The 15,486-nt window shown below is 42.3% G+C and overlaps 1 protein-coding gene and 1 long non-coding RNA gene across 3 annotated transcripts in view; one reads left to right on the top strand and one right to left on the bottom strand.

The window, feature by feature from the left end:
• Positions 1 to 14,759, bottom strand: part of LOC148050567 (uncharacterized) — a 31,286-nt gene extending 16,527 nt beyond the window's left edge. The window contains exons 1-3 of one of the 2 annotated variants that reach the window (XR_015700940.1): positions 14,686 to 14,759; positions 11,598 to 11,736; positions 7,069 to 7,200 (exon numbers count right to left, since the gene is read on the bottom strand). This is a non-coding gene — a long non-coding RNA (uncharacterized LOC148050567). Of the gene's footprint in view, positions 1 to 7,068; positions 7,201 to 11,597; positions 11,737 to 13,608; positions 14,625 to 14,685 lie in introns of those variants that run through there. The other variant, XR_015700941.1, reaches the window with a different exon arrangement.
• A 117-nt stretch (positions 14,760 to 14,876) lies between these two features.
• GDA (guanine deaminase) overlaps positions 14,877 to 15,486 on the top strand; it is a 30,111-nt gene continuing 29,501 nt past the window's right edge. The window contains exon 1 of the mRNA XM_087741488.1: positions 14,877 to 15,052. Within this exon, the coding sequence (XP_087597614.1) occupies positions 14,930 to 15,052 (123 nt within the window). The 5' untranslated portion in view covers positions 14,877 to 14,929. The remainder of the gene's footprint in view (positions 15,053 to 15,486) is intronic.

A 15,486-nucleotide genomic window follows, 5' to 3' on the forward strand; every position in this document is an offset into this window, starting at 1 on the left:
GACTAACCTTCCCCATTATTAAGAACTGAAATTAAAATTTAGTCATACTTCCCAAATATTTAACTAAATAAAAAACACACTGAAAATGATGTTACTGTGAAGTAGAAGAATGGTAGGGAAACACACATGACTTACTCAATAATTATAGGGAGATTCCCTATTGCAAAAAGCAGTCCCTAATCTTTCAAGCACTGTCTTTCAAATATAAAATCAGCCAGTTGCTCAAATATCTACCTATGCATCTATAGAAGTGAGATGGGGAAGAACGAAGAAGCGGTTTTATCCAGGGTCCCAAGAGAGAAAGAAGGGAATTATATTAAGGAAAACTTCCCTTGCCTTTCTTCAAGGACACTGGGCTGATTTTTCCAGAAAAAATACAGGCAACTTGTTTATTTTGTCCTTTTTCATTGTGCTATTCATTGTACTAGACACAAATCTTATAAATGCAGTCATAATCAAACACAAATTATTGTGGCTGCAGAGATTTATGATTCGGATGCATAGCAGGTGAGAGTTGCATTACAACCTTTGCTTATGGAACGTCTAGAGGGAAATAAGGCATTTAGATTACATGTGAAAGAGGTGAACAGCTTTTTCTCTTCTCCCTTATCTTCTTGTCCTCAAGTTATTGAAAACCTAGAATCTTAATCTAAAGTTCATCCAACCACAGATTGTTGTAATTAGGGCCTTGAAATTGCTTAGGGAACAGGCATATGATCTGAAGCCAGATCTTGACATGGCAGAAATTGCTGTAGCTTTTGAGTCCAAGGAAACAGTGATTATGGAACAACTTATTATCTGAAAGAACAACTAATTGTGGAGGCCACTCCATTATAAGGGCAGGGTGACCTCAGGTTTTTTCCCTACACAGTCCTTGAACTCTCTTGCTGAGATAAAACTAAATTTTCCAATTCTTAAGTAGAAATCTCATAACCCCTTTAACAAAACACTTTAGTGGCAGGAGGCACAGGGCTAGTATAGTAAGATGTTTCACATCCTCCACATTGAAACCACCTCTCTGTAACTTTTTATACCTCAGTTGGCAGTCTGTTAAGCAGAAAGCTATTAAAACTCTTTCTTTTTTTGGAGATGAAAGCAAGCACCCAATGGAGATTGGACAGGGACAACAAAAAGAATTGCTGCTAAGTGAAACACGTAATTTCAGAATTTTAGATCAGAAAATAGGAAAAAAAGCAGGCCCAAAAGCACTAATTAGACTTGCACGTGCAAGCTTATCTACCCCCCCTGTGAAATTAGATATTTTGTTAGCAGATAGACTTTCACTGTGAAAGTATATAATGCATTATCACTCTTTAAAAAAACTTAAAAAGACTGTATTTAATCTGGTGCATCTGAGCATGATTTAAAGGAATAAGTTATGAACAGAGTGGGTGGCTACATGTGGGAAGTGAATGAAAGTATTTGATGGTAAGGAGTTAAGGAATATTTGTGGATGTTGCTATTTTTATTTAAGGCAGGTGAACTGCGGTTGCTGTTAGTGTTAATACAATCTTCAACAGATCAGTTGCTTAATCTTTAACGATTACAAGTTATTAAAAAAGGTATCTGCTCAATCTTGAAACTAGTTAAATTAAGTTGCCTAGAAAGTGAAGTACAAGTTGACTCTTCTGGTTAACTCCTTCACTGCACAAAGTTGTTTCACAATATAAACATTCCTTATGAATCTTCTCCCTGAAGAAATAAATGTGTCCCTATCAGTAATAAAAGAAAGGTTTAATACACACAAAATCTTAATCTTGTATTTCTACTCTACAGCCAAAAATATAGACAAATATAACCTCCAGTTTTGTTTTATGATGAAAAACATGGTCAACTGATCACTTCTTTTGTAGTTTGCCTGCAGCAATGTAGCCTGGCTTTTTCAGTTCAAACTTGACTGTCCAGCTGTGCAGTGAATGCTGCAAATTAGGCTCCCTGTGCAAGTCAACCTTCGTTATAAGTTGTTACTTTTTTAAAAATCAATTTTGTGGTTACATAGCTAAGGTAAAATCAGGAGGTTTAACAGCAGTCATTCCAAAATCACTACCCATTATTTCAGTTCAGCCAGCTCCAGCATGCTTCAGGATTCCCAAATGTACATAGGACCCGGCTTTTGCAACAACAGTTTGAGGTCAGAGTCTGGGGAGGATCACCACTCATATCGAGTGATGAATAGGGGTAGCTGAGAGGTTTATGAAACTCTTGTCAGAAACTTTCTTGGATATTTTACATTTCTGTACAATTCCTCTGGTGTCACACACCAAATCTGGCATCACTGGAGCATGGTAATTCCTGTTTAAAACACTCTAGGGCTTGCTAGCACATGGCTCTGGAATAGCCCAGCCACATCTAACTTCTTCAGTCTCTCAGTGTCCCTTGGCACACTGGTTGTGCTGTGCAAATGCCTCTGAAACATACTATGTGTTGCCTAGAAAACCAGAATTTACCACACATCTCTTGATTTCAGACCACCAACTTGTTGATCAGTAGCTACTTGGGATTCTCCCTGGATATTGGCAATCCACTTCTGCATGGTGAAGACGGCCCTCCTTCTCGTGAACCATTGCTGCAATACTGGAGTCCAGTTATATTACAGTTTCAAAATCTCTCCGACTTTATCCTGTAATCCGTCTACCCAGAGCCTTCACTGAAGAACAAGACACATATATGACCCCTGATCTAGCAGCCTTTGGAGGCTCCTTGGGATGTATATAGTTGCTGCAAGAACAGTTATGAGCTCTTCATCTCATCCTCCTAGTTTTTAGCAAGTAATGTTTTACCTAGATCTCTTGAAAAAACAGTTAAAAAGCAAAAAGTAGAGTGAAACATTTTCTCTAACATCTATTTTGAGAACAAAACTAGAAATTAGTGCTGATACTGTGGGAGTTACAGAACTTCTCCTGGGAATGTATCAGAGTTTCTTTTCTTCTCCTTCAACCCAGCAGGTCTTTCTGCCAGTATCTGCCTTGGGAGCTGTAGAGTAGGGACACATCAAAACTAGTGTGGCTGTAAAGTCAAAGAGTAGAAGTCCTCTTTCTCAAATGACACAGCCAGAGCAGAAACAGTACTTTTGGCTGGTACTTGGCTATTATTCCAGACATCCATTCTCTCACACTGACAAGGCAGTAGGATAAAACTCCTCTTTCCCAAGACGATGAAGCATGCACCGAAAATCTGTTGTAGGTGCCTTGGCTGTTTTTTTGCAACTCTGACTGTGTGGAGGACTGAGAAACAGGAGCCCATTTGATTTGCATAAACTAATTGCCTTTTACAAAGGCTTAGATATTTTTCCTCTTTGTTGTATCTAATAAAAAAACCTAGAAAAATACGGCAGTTTAACACTTAAAATGTGTGAATGAGTGTGATTTACCAGGGACCAAGATTCCCAAAGGACACAAGCCACTTTGCCTACTCTGTCTTTCTGTCACAGTGTACTATTTAAAGCATCGTACTTGCATATCAAAAGGGCCTATGAGTCACGACAGTACTTCTGAATCACAAAAACAATCTTGCTTGTGCCATGGATAAAAAAATAGCTTAGTTGTGAATGCTAGCAGGTGGCAGATAATGAGATGCATGCGTATGTGTATGTGAGTAGATGTCCGAAATGGAACTTTTACACTCCCAAGCAGAAGCCTGGTACTTGCTAGTTGCAACTGGCATGGGGGACAGTTGTAAATGTTCATAACACCTCATCTAAACACAGGTGGCATGTCCTGAATCCTCCAATTGATGAAGGGACATGAGACACCACTTAAGAGGCTGATCACACACGCTTCTGGACACAGACTATTCAGGCTGGGAAAGCTGGAGCCTGAAAAGGAGCAGGTGAAGATCCTGGCTGAAGGAAACATCCTGGAAGTGGGGGAATATCCTGGAGATCAGACAGCTGAGTGGAGATGAATGCCAGGGTATGCCCAGCATACTTAGTCAGTAACACTCACGAGAGGCAACTGCCAGCAGCATCACAGCAGGAGTCTACATGACTTTCTGCCCAACAATACTGGATCAGCAGTGATGTCCCTGCTGTGGATGGAGGTCAAGAGCTTGGGAACCTAATGTTGGGGGAAGCAAGGGAGTGAGTGTGTGAAGAAGACTTAATCCCATTGGCTCTTAAACAAACCCCAGTACCAAGATCCTTGATGGTTGTCATTCAATCTGCCTCATCTGTGACAGTTTGACAGGTTGCTTCATACGTTTTTTAACTGATTCTGAAAGCATTTCAGAGCTGACATTTACTAATGTGTGCCAGCTGACACACGCAGATGCTTTGGAGTGGAGTGGAGATCCCACTGCTCTTTTCCACAAGTATTGAAAGAAGTGATGAAAAAAAAAGCACAGAAAGCAACTACCCCAATGTTTTTGATTGCTTTTTTTTTTTTTGAAACAAGAATTTTCTGCTACAGTGAAGTGATAAAATGCAAAAAAAAAAAAAAGAAGGCAAGTCTGTTTTCAAAATATTGAAAATTAAGAAAAAACTTGACACTGAATATTTAGCAAATCGATTTTATCAGATAAAACACAAGATGGGGTACCATACACAGTCTGCTCTTGACCACCCCACCAATTCATATGAGAAAGCAGACAGATCTCTAGGCATACTATAAACGTGGAAGTACATTATGGTGTGTCTCCACTAGAAATGTACAGATACCACTGCTTGGCTATACTCTATTTTTACCAGTCGTTTGGAAGAAAATACAAAGTTGTCATTGGTAACATTTGCAAAAGACTTGGAGGTAGGGACAGTAGTAAATAATAGAGAGTCCAGTTCTGTGATCTGGACAGCTTAACTGCCTTGTCTCAAAGAAATAGTACGCATTTCAACAAAAACGAGTATAAGGTGTATGCTTATGAATAAAGAATATAGCGTGTATTTATTTGGCAGCTAACTGTGCCATAGGACTGACTGTGAGTGATAATCAAGTGAATATGCAGCAGCACGAGCAAAATGGCAAATATGCTGGTTTCAGATGTATAAATAGGGATGTTACATAACCTCTGCATTTGGCATTAGCATGATTGCTTCTGGCATATCGCATCCAGTTCTCAATGTCCATGAAAGACACTGAAATTAGACAGGATCCAGAAAAGAGCCATAAGGAACATTTGAGGCTGGAAAAACAAACTATACACTGAAAGACAAAAAGCAGAGTCTATTTAGCTTGTCAAAGAGAAAGTGAAGGGATCTGCTTGATCACAATGAAAGCGCAGCTTTCATAAGTGGTTTTTCTACCCAATATAAAAATATTGTGTGTCTGGAAATTGAAGGTAAACAAATTTAAATTATAAATAAGATGCCTTTCTTCCTTTTTTGCCAGGAAAGATAATTATAAATAAAAATAATTTGGCATATCTTATTAAAAGCCATAATGAATTCTCCATTTCTGGCAACTTCTGTATCAAGATCTTCCTAGAGGTATACCCAAACATGCATAACCTCAGGCATTGCTGATGGTGCATGTTACATGGGTGATCAGACTACAGGATCACAATTGTCCCTTCTTCTTTACATAACTTTAGCTGCGTGTATGGGTAAAGGGGACAGCTATGGAACACATCACAGTTTAACAACCTCGAGTATAGTGTTTCAACTTAAAATCTGAAAGAAAAAGGAAATATCTTAATGTCACTAATGTGAAAAATTGAAAAATTAAAAGAAAAGGGAATTTTACTTGAAGTTTTAAGGAAGTATGAAGAAACCATTGTACAAACCATAGAAAATCCTTGAATACTGCGAGACAACAAACACATCTGAAAACAAACCTAAATGTGATAGTATTCATAAGCAGCAGAAATAGGAGTCGTAAATAGGAGTCATGTAAAAACAGAACTGAAAAAGAGCTGTTAATTACAATGTTAGTCAATAAATTGAGATGAAGAAATAAAGAATGGCAAGGATGATGAAACAATGTTCTTGGACAATAGGGTGCCACCTTACTTAACTGGTGTGATTCAAAGGGATAGAGGTTTGATTTGATGCTATCTGTTGTGGTTCTAGGATTGTATGCCCAAGTTGTGTTTACCAGCAATAGAGTTCATGCTAGTTGCTGGTCTTTAGTATACACCATGTGTCCACACCTAAAAAGTGATTCCCAGATGAATATGTCTATAGATGATAAGCGAAACCAGATTTCTGTAGAAACATCCCAGACTGCCTAGTCTTTACTAACAGAAACCTGTGCATATATAACAAGCAAACTACTGAAGGACCTTGTAGACACATTGCAGGCGGGGAGCTCTATGTGGTTTCCTGCATGCAATGTCATCATGAGTTCTCTCTGACCAAGAGAGGAACCATGCCAAGTACACAAGTGGTGCACACAAGTGGAGACTGCATGACTCTAAATGCAGACACAAGACAAATCTGCACTCAAAAACAAAACCAAAAAATCCTGTCTAGGAAATTTGCATGTCCAGCACAGTAAATTGCTAACATAAATGTGTTTATTGGGTGCCAACATGGCACACACACGTAGTACTTTGAAGTTATACTACTGAGTGCTTAAAAGTCAGCAAGCAAGATAAAATAGTAATTTTATGAGGAAGACTCACATTACTGAAAACCCTCTGGAAAATACAAGCAAAATGTAGAAAAAAACTAGGACTAAGGAAATCGATACAGGAAAGATTAAGGCCCGTCAACATCTGTTCTTTTTCAGCCTTAGGAAATCATATTTTTTGATGTGTCCACATGGTCCCTACAGAGGATACTGGTCAGTACTCTACATTATAGGGCTTCTTAGCCAGCAGGCAGCATCCCATAAAAGTGTGTTAGGAAAGGGGTGAGGTTGGGAAGTGTTTGTGAAACAATGAATATTTTGATCAACCTTTAAGTGACAAAATTTCCACTTTTTCCTACTTGTTTTACCTATTTGCCTTTTTGGGAGATAAGGGGGCTTTTATCAGCTTCTCAGAATGAACGTGGTTAAATAATACCGACATGCATATCTACATAAGGGTTATCATCGATAAGTTCCTTCCTCTCCCCCCTCTTCCTCCTTCCCTTGCTTCCCTCTCCCTCTTGTTCTCTGAGAGGAATATTGGGAAGTTGAAAATGTTGCATACCTCAAATAAGAGACTGCTGCTTTTAGAAGGCTTAGAAACGCTGTTTTGGAGGGAAAGAGGACTTGCTGTCAACAGGTCATAGAAATAAATTCCTTTTCAATTCCAGAGCTGGTAATCCATAAAACTATGTATCTGTGAATAAATAAGTTATTTCACACATCACTATTACCATCGGAATTCAGTAAGTGTTTGATTTTTTTTAATTGTCACAGTACATATATTTATGTTTTAATACCTTCTGGAACAAAGTGATGAAATAATAATACCGTTATATTATTTTTATATTTCTAGTAGACTTCCTCCAACCTGATCACAAAACCTTTCACAATGATTTTACTACTTGACTGAACACTAGCACACATGAAAAGGTCCTTCATACAGCTTAGAAATGCAACTGCTGGTTAATACATTGCAATTACTAAGCTGTTTTACAGGAGTAGGTTTGGATGCATGCATTATTAATTACGTTTGTAAGTTAGATTACTCATTGTGGTTCAGAGTTGGCAAATCTCTCAAGAAGAAAATGAATTCCAGTGTTAAGTGGAAGCACATTGGACAACTGAGTTCATCAGGATTACCAGTCACCACTGTCAGGCAAAGAGGAAATCAACAGTAACTGCTCACTTCAATTCTTTATGAGATTTTATTCTTGTCTACATGTATCTTCCGGTAGCAATGCAAAATTAGGTAAATGTCTAGTCACTGTTAATATATTGAAGTATATTATTTGGTTTTATGGGTTTTGAGCATGAAAACGAGACTAGCAAGACAGTTTTTTAAAATGGTTAAGTACAGTGGTTTATGATGATGTCATGCCTAGAAATCAACTGATTCTACTACTAGAATAGACTAGACTAGACTATTTCAGTTGGAAGGGACCTACAACAATCATCTAGTCCAATTGCCTAACTAATTCAGGACTGACCAAAAGTTAAAGCAAATTGTTAAGGATACTGTCCAAATGCCTCTTAAACACTGACAGGCTGGGGGCATCGACCACCTCTCTAGGAAGCCTGTTGCAGTGTTTGACCACCCCCTTGGTAAAGAAATGCTTCCTAATGTCCAGTCTAAACCCGCCCTGGTGCAGCTTTGAATGATTCCCATGCATCCTATCACTGGATCCCAGGGAGAAGAGATCAGCACCTCCCTCTCCACTTTTCCTCCTCAGGAAGCTGTAGAGAGCAATGAGGTCACCCCTCAGCCTCCTTTTCTCCAAACTACACAAGCCCGAAGTCCTTCATTGATTCTCATAGGACATTCCTTCCAGCCCTTTCACCAGCTTTGTTGCCATCCTCTGGATACATTCAAGGACCTTCACATGCTTCTTAAATTGTGGGGCCCAGAACTGCACACAGTATTCAAGGTGAGGCTGCACCAACATTGAATACAGCAGGATAATCACCTCTTTTGACCGGCTGGTTATGCTGTGTTTGATGCACCCCAGGATGTGGGTTGCCCTCTTGGCTGCCAGGGTATGCTGATGACTCATATTGAGCCTGCTATCAACCAGCACCCCCAGATCCTTTTCTGCAGGACTGCTCTCCAGCCACTCCTCTCCCAGTTTGTGCTTGTGCTTTGCATTACTTCATCGTAGGTGCAGAATCCGGCATTTGGACTTGTTAAATTTCATCCCATTAATCATAGCCCAATGCGCCAATCTATCTAGACCCCTCTGCAAGGTCTCTTGTCCCTCAAGAGAGCCAACAGCACCTCTCAGTTGGTATCATCAGCAAACTTCTTGATGGTGTATTCAACTCCTGCATCCAGATCACTGATAAATATATTGAACCCTATTCTGGGCCTAGAATTGAGCCCTGAGGAACACCACTGGTGACTGGTCGCCAGTCAGATGCAGTCCCATTCACTACAATCCTTTGAGCCCTGCCATTTAGCCAGTTCTTCACCTAGCACACTGTGAAGCTGCTCATCCCACAGTTGGACAACTTCTCCAGAAGGATCCTGTGAGGGACAGTATCAAATGCCTTACTCAAATCCAGAAAAACTACATCCACCACCCTTCTTGTTATCTGAAACAACACTGGCCAGTTTCAACTCTAATTGAGCTTTGGCCTTTTGTGCCTTCTCCCTGAATATATGAACCACAGCTTTGTACTCTTCCTGTGAAGCCTGACCTTGCTTCCAGAGATCATACAACTTCTTTTTCCTCTTGAGATCCATGAGGAGTTCCCTGTTCAGCCAAGCTGGTCGTCTGCCCTGTTTGCTTGGCTTATGACACAGTGGGATTGCCTACTCCTGTGCTTCTAAAAGGTCGGTCCTAAACACTGACGAGCGCTCGTGGACTCCTAAGCCCTCAAAAGCAGATTCCCAGGGTACTTTGCTAAATAGCTCCCTGAATAGCTTAAAGTTTGCTCTAATTCCAGGGTAGCAACTCTGCTGTCTTTTTTTCTCATTACACTGAAAATTTTAAACTCAACTATTTCATGATCACTGTGGCCAAGACAGCCACCTACCATCACATCCCCCACAAGTCCTTCTCTATTCACAAGTAGCAAATCTAGGAGGGCATCTTTCCTAGTTGGCTCACTGAGTATCTGTGACAAGAAGTTATCTCCTACAAACTTCAAGAATTTCCAAGACCTGCTCATCACAGCAGTATGATATTCCCAGTTGATGTCTGGGAAGTTGAAATCTCCCATAAGGACCAGGGCTACCGATCCAGAAATTTCTCCTAACTGCCTATAGAATAACTCATCAGCGCTTACACCCTGGCTGGGTGATCACTAGCAGACATCCACTACAACATCTCCTTTGTTTCCCATCCCCCTAATCCTCACCCAGAGGCTCTCAACCACATCATCACTAACTGTAAAGGCTGTACGATCAAACCTCTCCCTTACGTATAGTGTAACACCTCCACCTCGCCTGTCCTGCCTATGCTTCCTGAGCAGCCTGTAGATTTCCATTCCAGCACTCCAGTCGTGGGGCTCATTCCATCAAGTCTCACTAATACCAATGATATTGTAGCACTGGGAGCTGACCAATGCTTCCAGTTCATCCTGTTTTTTTCTCATACTGTGTGCGCTGGTGAACAAGCATTTCAGATATGCTCCTGAGCCCTCCGTGGTCCCAGAAGCAGTGTAAATGTTCCCATCAGCATTGCCACCCTCAGGTGATGCCATGCCAACCTGTGGCTTACTACTGCAATCCTGTTGGTATCCCCTTCCCCCATCAATTCTAGTTTAAAGCTCTCTTGATCAGTCCCACCAGCTTATGACCAAAGACCTGGTTTCCCCATTGGGACAGGTGGATCCCATCAGGCCCCAGCATGCCTTGTCTCTCAAAGGCTCTTCCATGGTTTAAAACCCCAAGGTTCTGGCAGCGGCACCAGTCCTGGAGCCAGGTATTGATATCCTGGGCTTGCCTGTTTCTTCCAAAGTCTCCCCCCATTACTGGGAGGATTGAGGAAAACACAAATTCACCATGTAGCATAATTCCACAGATAAAGTTTTCTCAGGGAAAGGGCTCAGGCAACTACACCAAGTGGTGGTCCAATTTGTTCCCCATGAACCTCTGTTAACAACAGCAGACACCCAAATTCTGTTCATAGCACGATCAGCGGTAAAGTCTAGTAACTGTATTGATTCATCCTGTGTGTCTTGTGGAAACCAAAAATGCATTTGCCAAGAAAATTTTTTGGCACGTTTCACCTATTCTTGCTTGCACTTCTAGTGAAAGATGAGTTTTACTGATATTTGTGTAGTACTTCCTGGTTCTTCTTAAGAACACCTCTGACTTAGTTACTACAGTTCCTGTTAGGAACAAGGCAGTAAACCAGAAAACCTTTATCAGTGTTACAACTACCATCAGCCAATCTGCACTTCAGGTAATTATGGATCAGTGAACAAGTAAGACATACTATTTTAAAATTGTAACGATGGTGTATTTTATGCCAGTACTATGCCAGTACTGGCCCCTTTTGGATGTGGAAAATGTCAGAAGGTAACTTCAGCTTCCCCTGGAGGTGTCTGAGCCTTCCCTTCTCAAGCCTTTGTAGACTTGGGAATCAAAGGCTGAAAGCTCTGTCCAGGACCTCCAGAGTGAATGCCCATGGCAGTAAATGAAATTGAGCTTGTATGTATGGTCATTGCTTCTTACCCTTTTTGGGTGGGGTAATTCTCAGTGTTAGGTGGAGTTGGAAAAATAAAGTGTTGTAAACAGATGTGGATGATACAAACGTTTCAGGGAAAATGAGATGCTTGAAGCAGTCTGTGCTGGATTAACCCTAGCTCCCAACTTAATTTCACACTTGAGAGTAGATATTTATCATGCTTCACTTTCTTTCTCTGAATAATCCCAAATATTTGCTTTATACTCAGCTCTTTCTTTTACAGACAAAAATCACTCAATAGCAGATAAATCAGTTATATTTTGTCTCTCCATTGGGTTAGTTGCTATGTTACAAATGATATGCAAGGTACATTTTGACAATAAAATGCAATAAGAACATTAACTTCTATATCAGAACAATAATTATTGTACCCTGATGCTCAGGCTCCACAGGCACTTACCTCAGCAAAGTCCTGATGATAGGAGCTTTTGTTCCATGTCATGTACCCCATCAACTATTTTTTGAAAGCAGGGGAGACAACCAAGTTCCTTTTTCTTATATTTCTCTGACATTGCAGGATCAGCTTAGGTGCTCTGAAACTTTGAAACAAGGCATTGAATTCTTGGTTTGGATAGTGTACCAAATAAAACAAAAGATCAGAAAGTGAAAATGTTAATGAGAACAAAGACACTCTAATCCTGCTAAAATCTGTCTTTGCGCTCCTAGAAGTACATTGATGGATTATTCTTATAGTCCTGAAATTGTTTGGCTTCAGGACTCAGCCTAAAGACTCATTTCTATAATTGACTAGAAGACAATGATTAGTAAGACAAAGAGAGTCTGAAAAGTTACTGAATGGTGAGACAGACTTTTTTTTTTTAACAGCAGTAGATCAAAGTACAGTGATTATGTACTTTAACGTAAATGTGTTAATCCAGGTATGATGATTTCAAGGAGTCTCTAAAGCTGAGATTTATTTTAAAATGCTATTCAAACAAAACATTGTGCAAAAAAAGAGCAAGTTATTTCAGTCACTCTTTAAGTTAATTAATATGTAACAGTCACAACAGAGCATTACATTTCTATCCAAGGAGGTGAAGTGCTTAGCCCAGCATATCCCAGCGAAACTACACATACATCAGTGTAATCCATATCTAGAGCACACATGTGTAACTTGCTAACTAATAACCAAAAAAAGTCTGGGAGAAGGGAAGGATGTTAACCTTCCACCAGCCCTCTTCAGGGGCTCCCATGCTCTCGCACATGACAGCTGGAAAAAGCAGAAGAGACCTCTCATTCTTTTAACAATGAAATTATGAAACATCAGAGTGTTTGGAACCCACTTATGGCAATAAATTTGTCATTAACAGTGTTTGTTATTGACATTTCTCCCTAAAAGTGCTAAAGGAAGAAACTGTCAATGTTTTTTGTTTTCATTTCATGCATAAATACTGGCTGGATTACATCTCACTGAAATCAGTGGAGTAAGTATCACCCTTTATGTAAGGTAGCTGGAGGAAATCCCTGAGATTTTGAAGCCAAAAGCCACATGTAGCCTGATGTGAGCTAAGTGAAGCACACAGAAACTTAGGGCAGCATGCTGGAGAGGACAGCATACGGTCCTCTGTAGGGACCCAGCTACCTTGAAAAATCCGGCTAACTGCTGCCACGAGGGCAGAGGCAAGTTGTATGGATCAGCAGCTATTGCTGGGGAAAGTTGTTTTCACTCTTCTGTTCACAGGAGGAGCAAATGAGCTTACCTCTGCAGGGCTTGCTCTCTGTTCACCCTGTGTCTCAGCTCTACTCCCTCCACCTTTTGTTATCCAGTGGCAAAACCAGCCTATCTCTCACTCCTTCCTACAGTAGAAGACAATTTTCCTTGCCTGAGGTTACTGCTTGGAATACAGCTCATTTCAGCTGCAGCCTTAATAAACACAGCAGTATCACCCTCAGAAACATCTTTGTAAAAGGGCTTTTGTAAGTGGTAATTTAGAAGACTTCTGGTGCTATTTTGTAGAATTTATTACTCTGCTGCTCAAGGAAGCGGGAAGTATTACAGTGCTGTAAGCAAACTGAATTGCATGGAAGATTCTCATGCCAGTTTCTTCTCCAAACTAGATTAACCTTCAAGATCAATTTGTGGTTTGTTTTGTTTGCTAGCTTTTCACGTGAAAGAGATTAGAAACACAATAAAACCCCACCCCATGTCTTAAAAAATCCATTTTATCTCATTGGGAGTCTTCTTAAACTACAAGACCTCTCACAAAAAATTGCCAATATCAGCGTGTAAGAGTCACTTTCAAGTGTCCATTTTATTTTGGACACTCTTTATGGCCTGACTAATCTGACTTTGCTAAGTCAAGGTAAGATCTTTCTGTTGGAGTGAGTAAGTCCAGTATCTTTTAAACTTGCTTCACAGTAACCTAAAGCATTCTTATGCAAAGAAGGCAAGATAAAGGCTGATGACATACCCATAGCAGACCAAAATTAAGTTCATTCTGTGCTTTCCCACTGTGTCTTTCTCTCCTCGCACCATTGATCTGGAGAGCTTGTAGGAAAGATAATCTGCTATGCATTTGTATAGTGTCAGCACAGTGGGAAGTGCAAAGGTCTTTTAATGATAAACTATGTAACGACAAACTTTGTAATCCAGCTTTGAGAATGATAGCCTCAGTGCCCTTGGTGCCAAGTTCATTCACCACTTTACAATCAGATGAAGAAAGGCGTCTTCAAATGGGAATTCAGAGGACTCTCATGGTGTTGTCCTTCGTGTACGTTGTTCTGGCCCAGTGAAGTCTTATCCCAATATTCGGAATATCAATCCTCTTAGCACGTGTTCATGATGTACCTTGACTTAGGTTGTCAGAGCAAATGTGGTTCTGGAAGTGCAGTTCTCTGGGTTAACAAACTTCATTTTTCTCTGCCTTTTGTTTTCCTGAGGCTGTTTTCTTTTGTTCCGTAGACCATCTCCACTGAATGAGGCATTTTGGCTGCCTACTTCTGGTAGTTCTGGTACCTCAGCTGGCATCTATTTTCTACTCCTACACCCTACTAATGTGCAGTACAGGGGCCAAGGACCATGGAGACAGTCTGCGAGATTAATCTTGGAGCATTGAGTACAACAGAACAAGTGAAACAAAGCAGTAACAGCCACCTAAAGATACATGGTTAAAGTTTATAATATTTTAAAATTAGGCCTATTCTTCTGAAAACATCCAATAAATGTCCTAGTGCTCCAGGCACAGAGTGACAGGTTACAAGCTGCTGGCAGCTTGTGGCAAAGTAAGCTTACAAATTCAACCTTTTGTAAATGACACTTTCAAAAGCGGTTGCAACTTTCAGGTTGGTTGCAAAAGTTAGCTGCCCGACGCTCGTACAGCACTGCCAGACACCTTGTCGGATCTCTCACCGCTTCCCAGGGAGCAACTGGGACCCCAAACCTCACCGGGCATTGCTCCAGGCAAGAGGAGGACCCATCCCTGCGGGGATGGGGGTCTGGCGGTGGGGGTGGCTGACGATCTGGGGAGGGGGGCACCCGGCGCACCTACCGGCAGCGTCCCGGCTCCGATGGGCGCCTCCCGCCCGACGGCGTCCGGGACGGGGGAGGCCCGGCCTCCCGCCCTCCCTCCGCCGAAACCACTCCCTGAAGAGAAAGTCACCAGGGGGTGGGGAAATGGTGACAGCTCCAGGAAGCCGCCGGCGGCACCGGGAGGCACGGAGGGGCGGCAGCCCGCTGGGTGGCAGCTCCCAGCCGCCTCCGCCGCGGCGAAGCTAGCCCCGCCGGCCGCCGCCATGGGCTCCCCGCAGCGCCCGGCGCTCGCCCACGTCTTCAGGGGGACCTTCGTGCACTCCAGCCCCTCCGCGCCCATGGAGATCCTCCACGGACACCTGCTCGGGGTGGACGATAGCGGGACGGTGAGCGCGGCGGGCGAGGGAAGGGGTGTCGCCGGGGCGGCTGCTGCGGGCGGCCGGGGAGGCGTGGGGCGACGCCCGAGCCGCCGTCCCGAGCCGCGCCGCGCCGCGCCGCTCCGCCGGGGCGGTGGTCTCCAGCCGTCCCGCTCTCCCCCACTGTCCCCCTGGCTCGGGGTGAAAATGACCCTTTTTGCGGTCCCGGGTCCCGGGTCCCGGTCCGGGGGTGGTGAGGGGCAGGGCCGCCTCCGCCGGTCTGTAGGGAGAAAGTGGAAAATTTTCGCACTCGGAGTCTGTCGGTAGCAGAAAAGAGCCGCCGAGAAGGGATTTCGTGCTCTCAGGGGCTGGAGATAACTGGGATGGCGTGTTATCGCCTTGGCACGAGTCTGCAGGTGGCCTAAGTCAGCGTTTGAAGCGTGCTAAATTTTTCCAAAGCAGCA

This window comes from Nipponia nippon, unplaced genomic scaffold, assembly GCF_047370975.1.
Source record: "Nipponia nippon isolate SJK-2023a ecotype South Korea unplaced genomic scaffold, ASM4737097v1 scaffold_8, whole genome shotgun sequence".
Taxonomy (NCBI): domain Eukaryota; kingdom Metazoa; phylum Chordata; class Aves; order Pelecaniformes; family Threskiornithidae; genus Nipponia; species Nipponia nippon.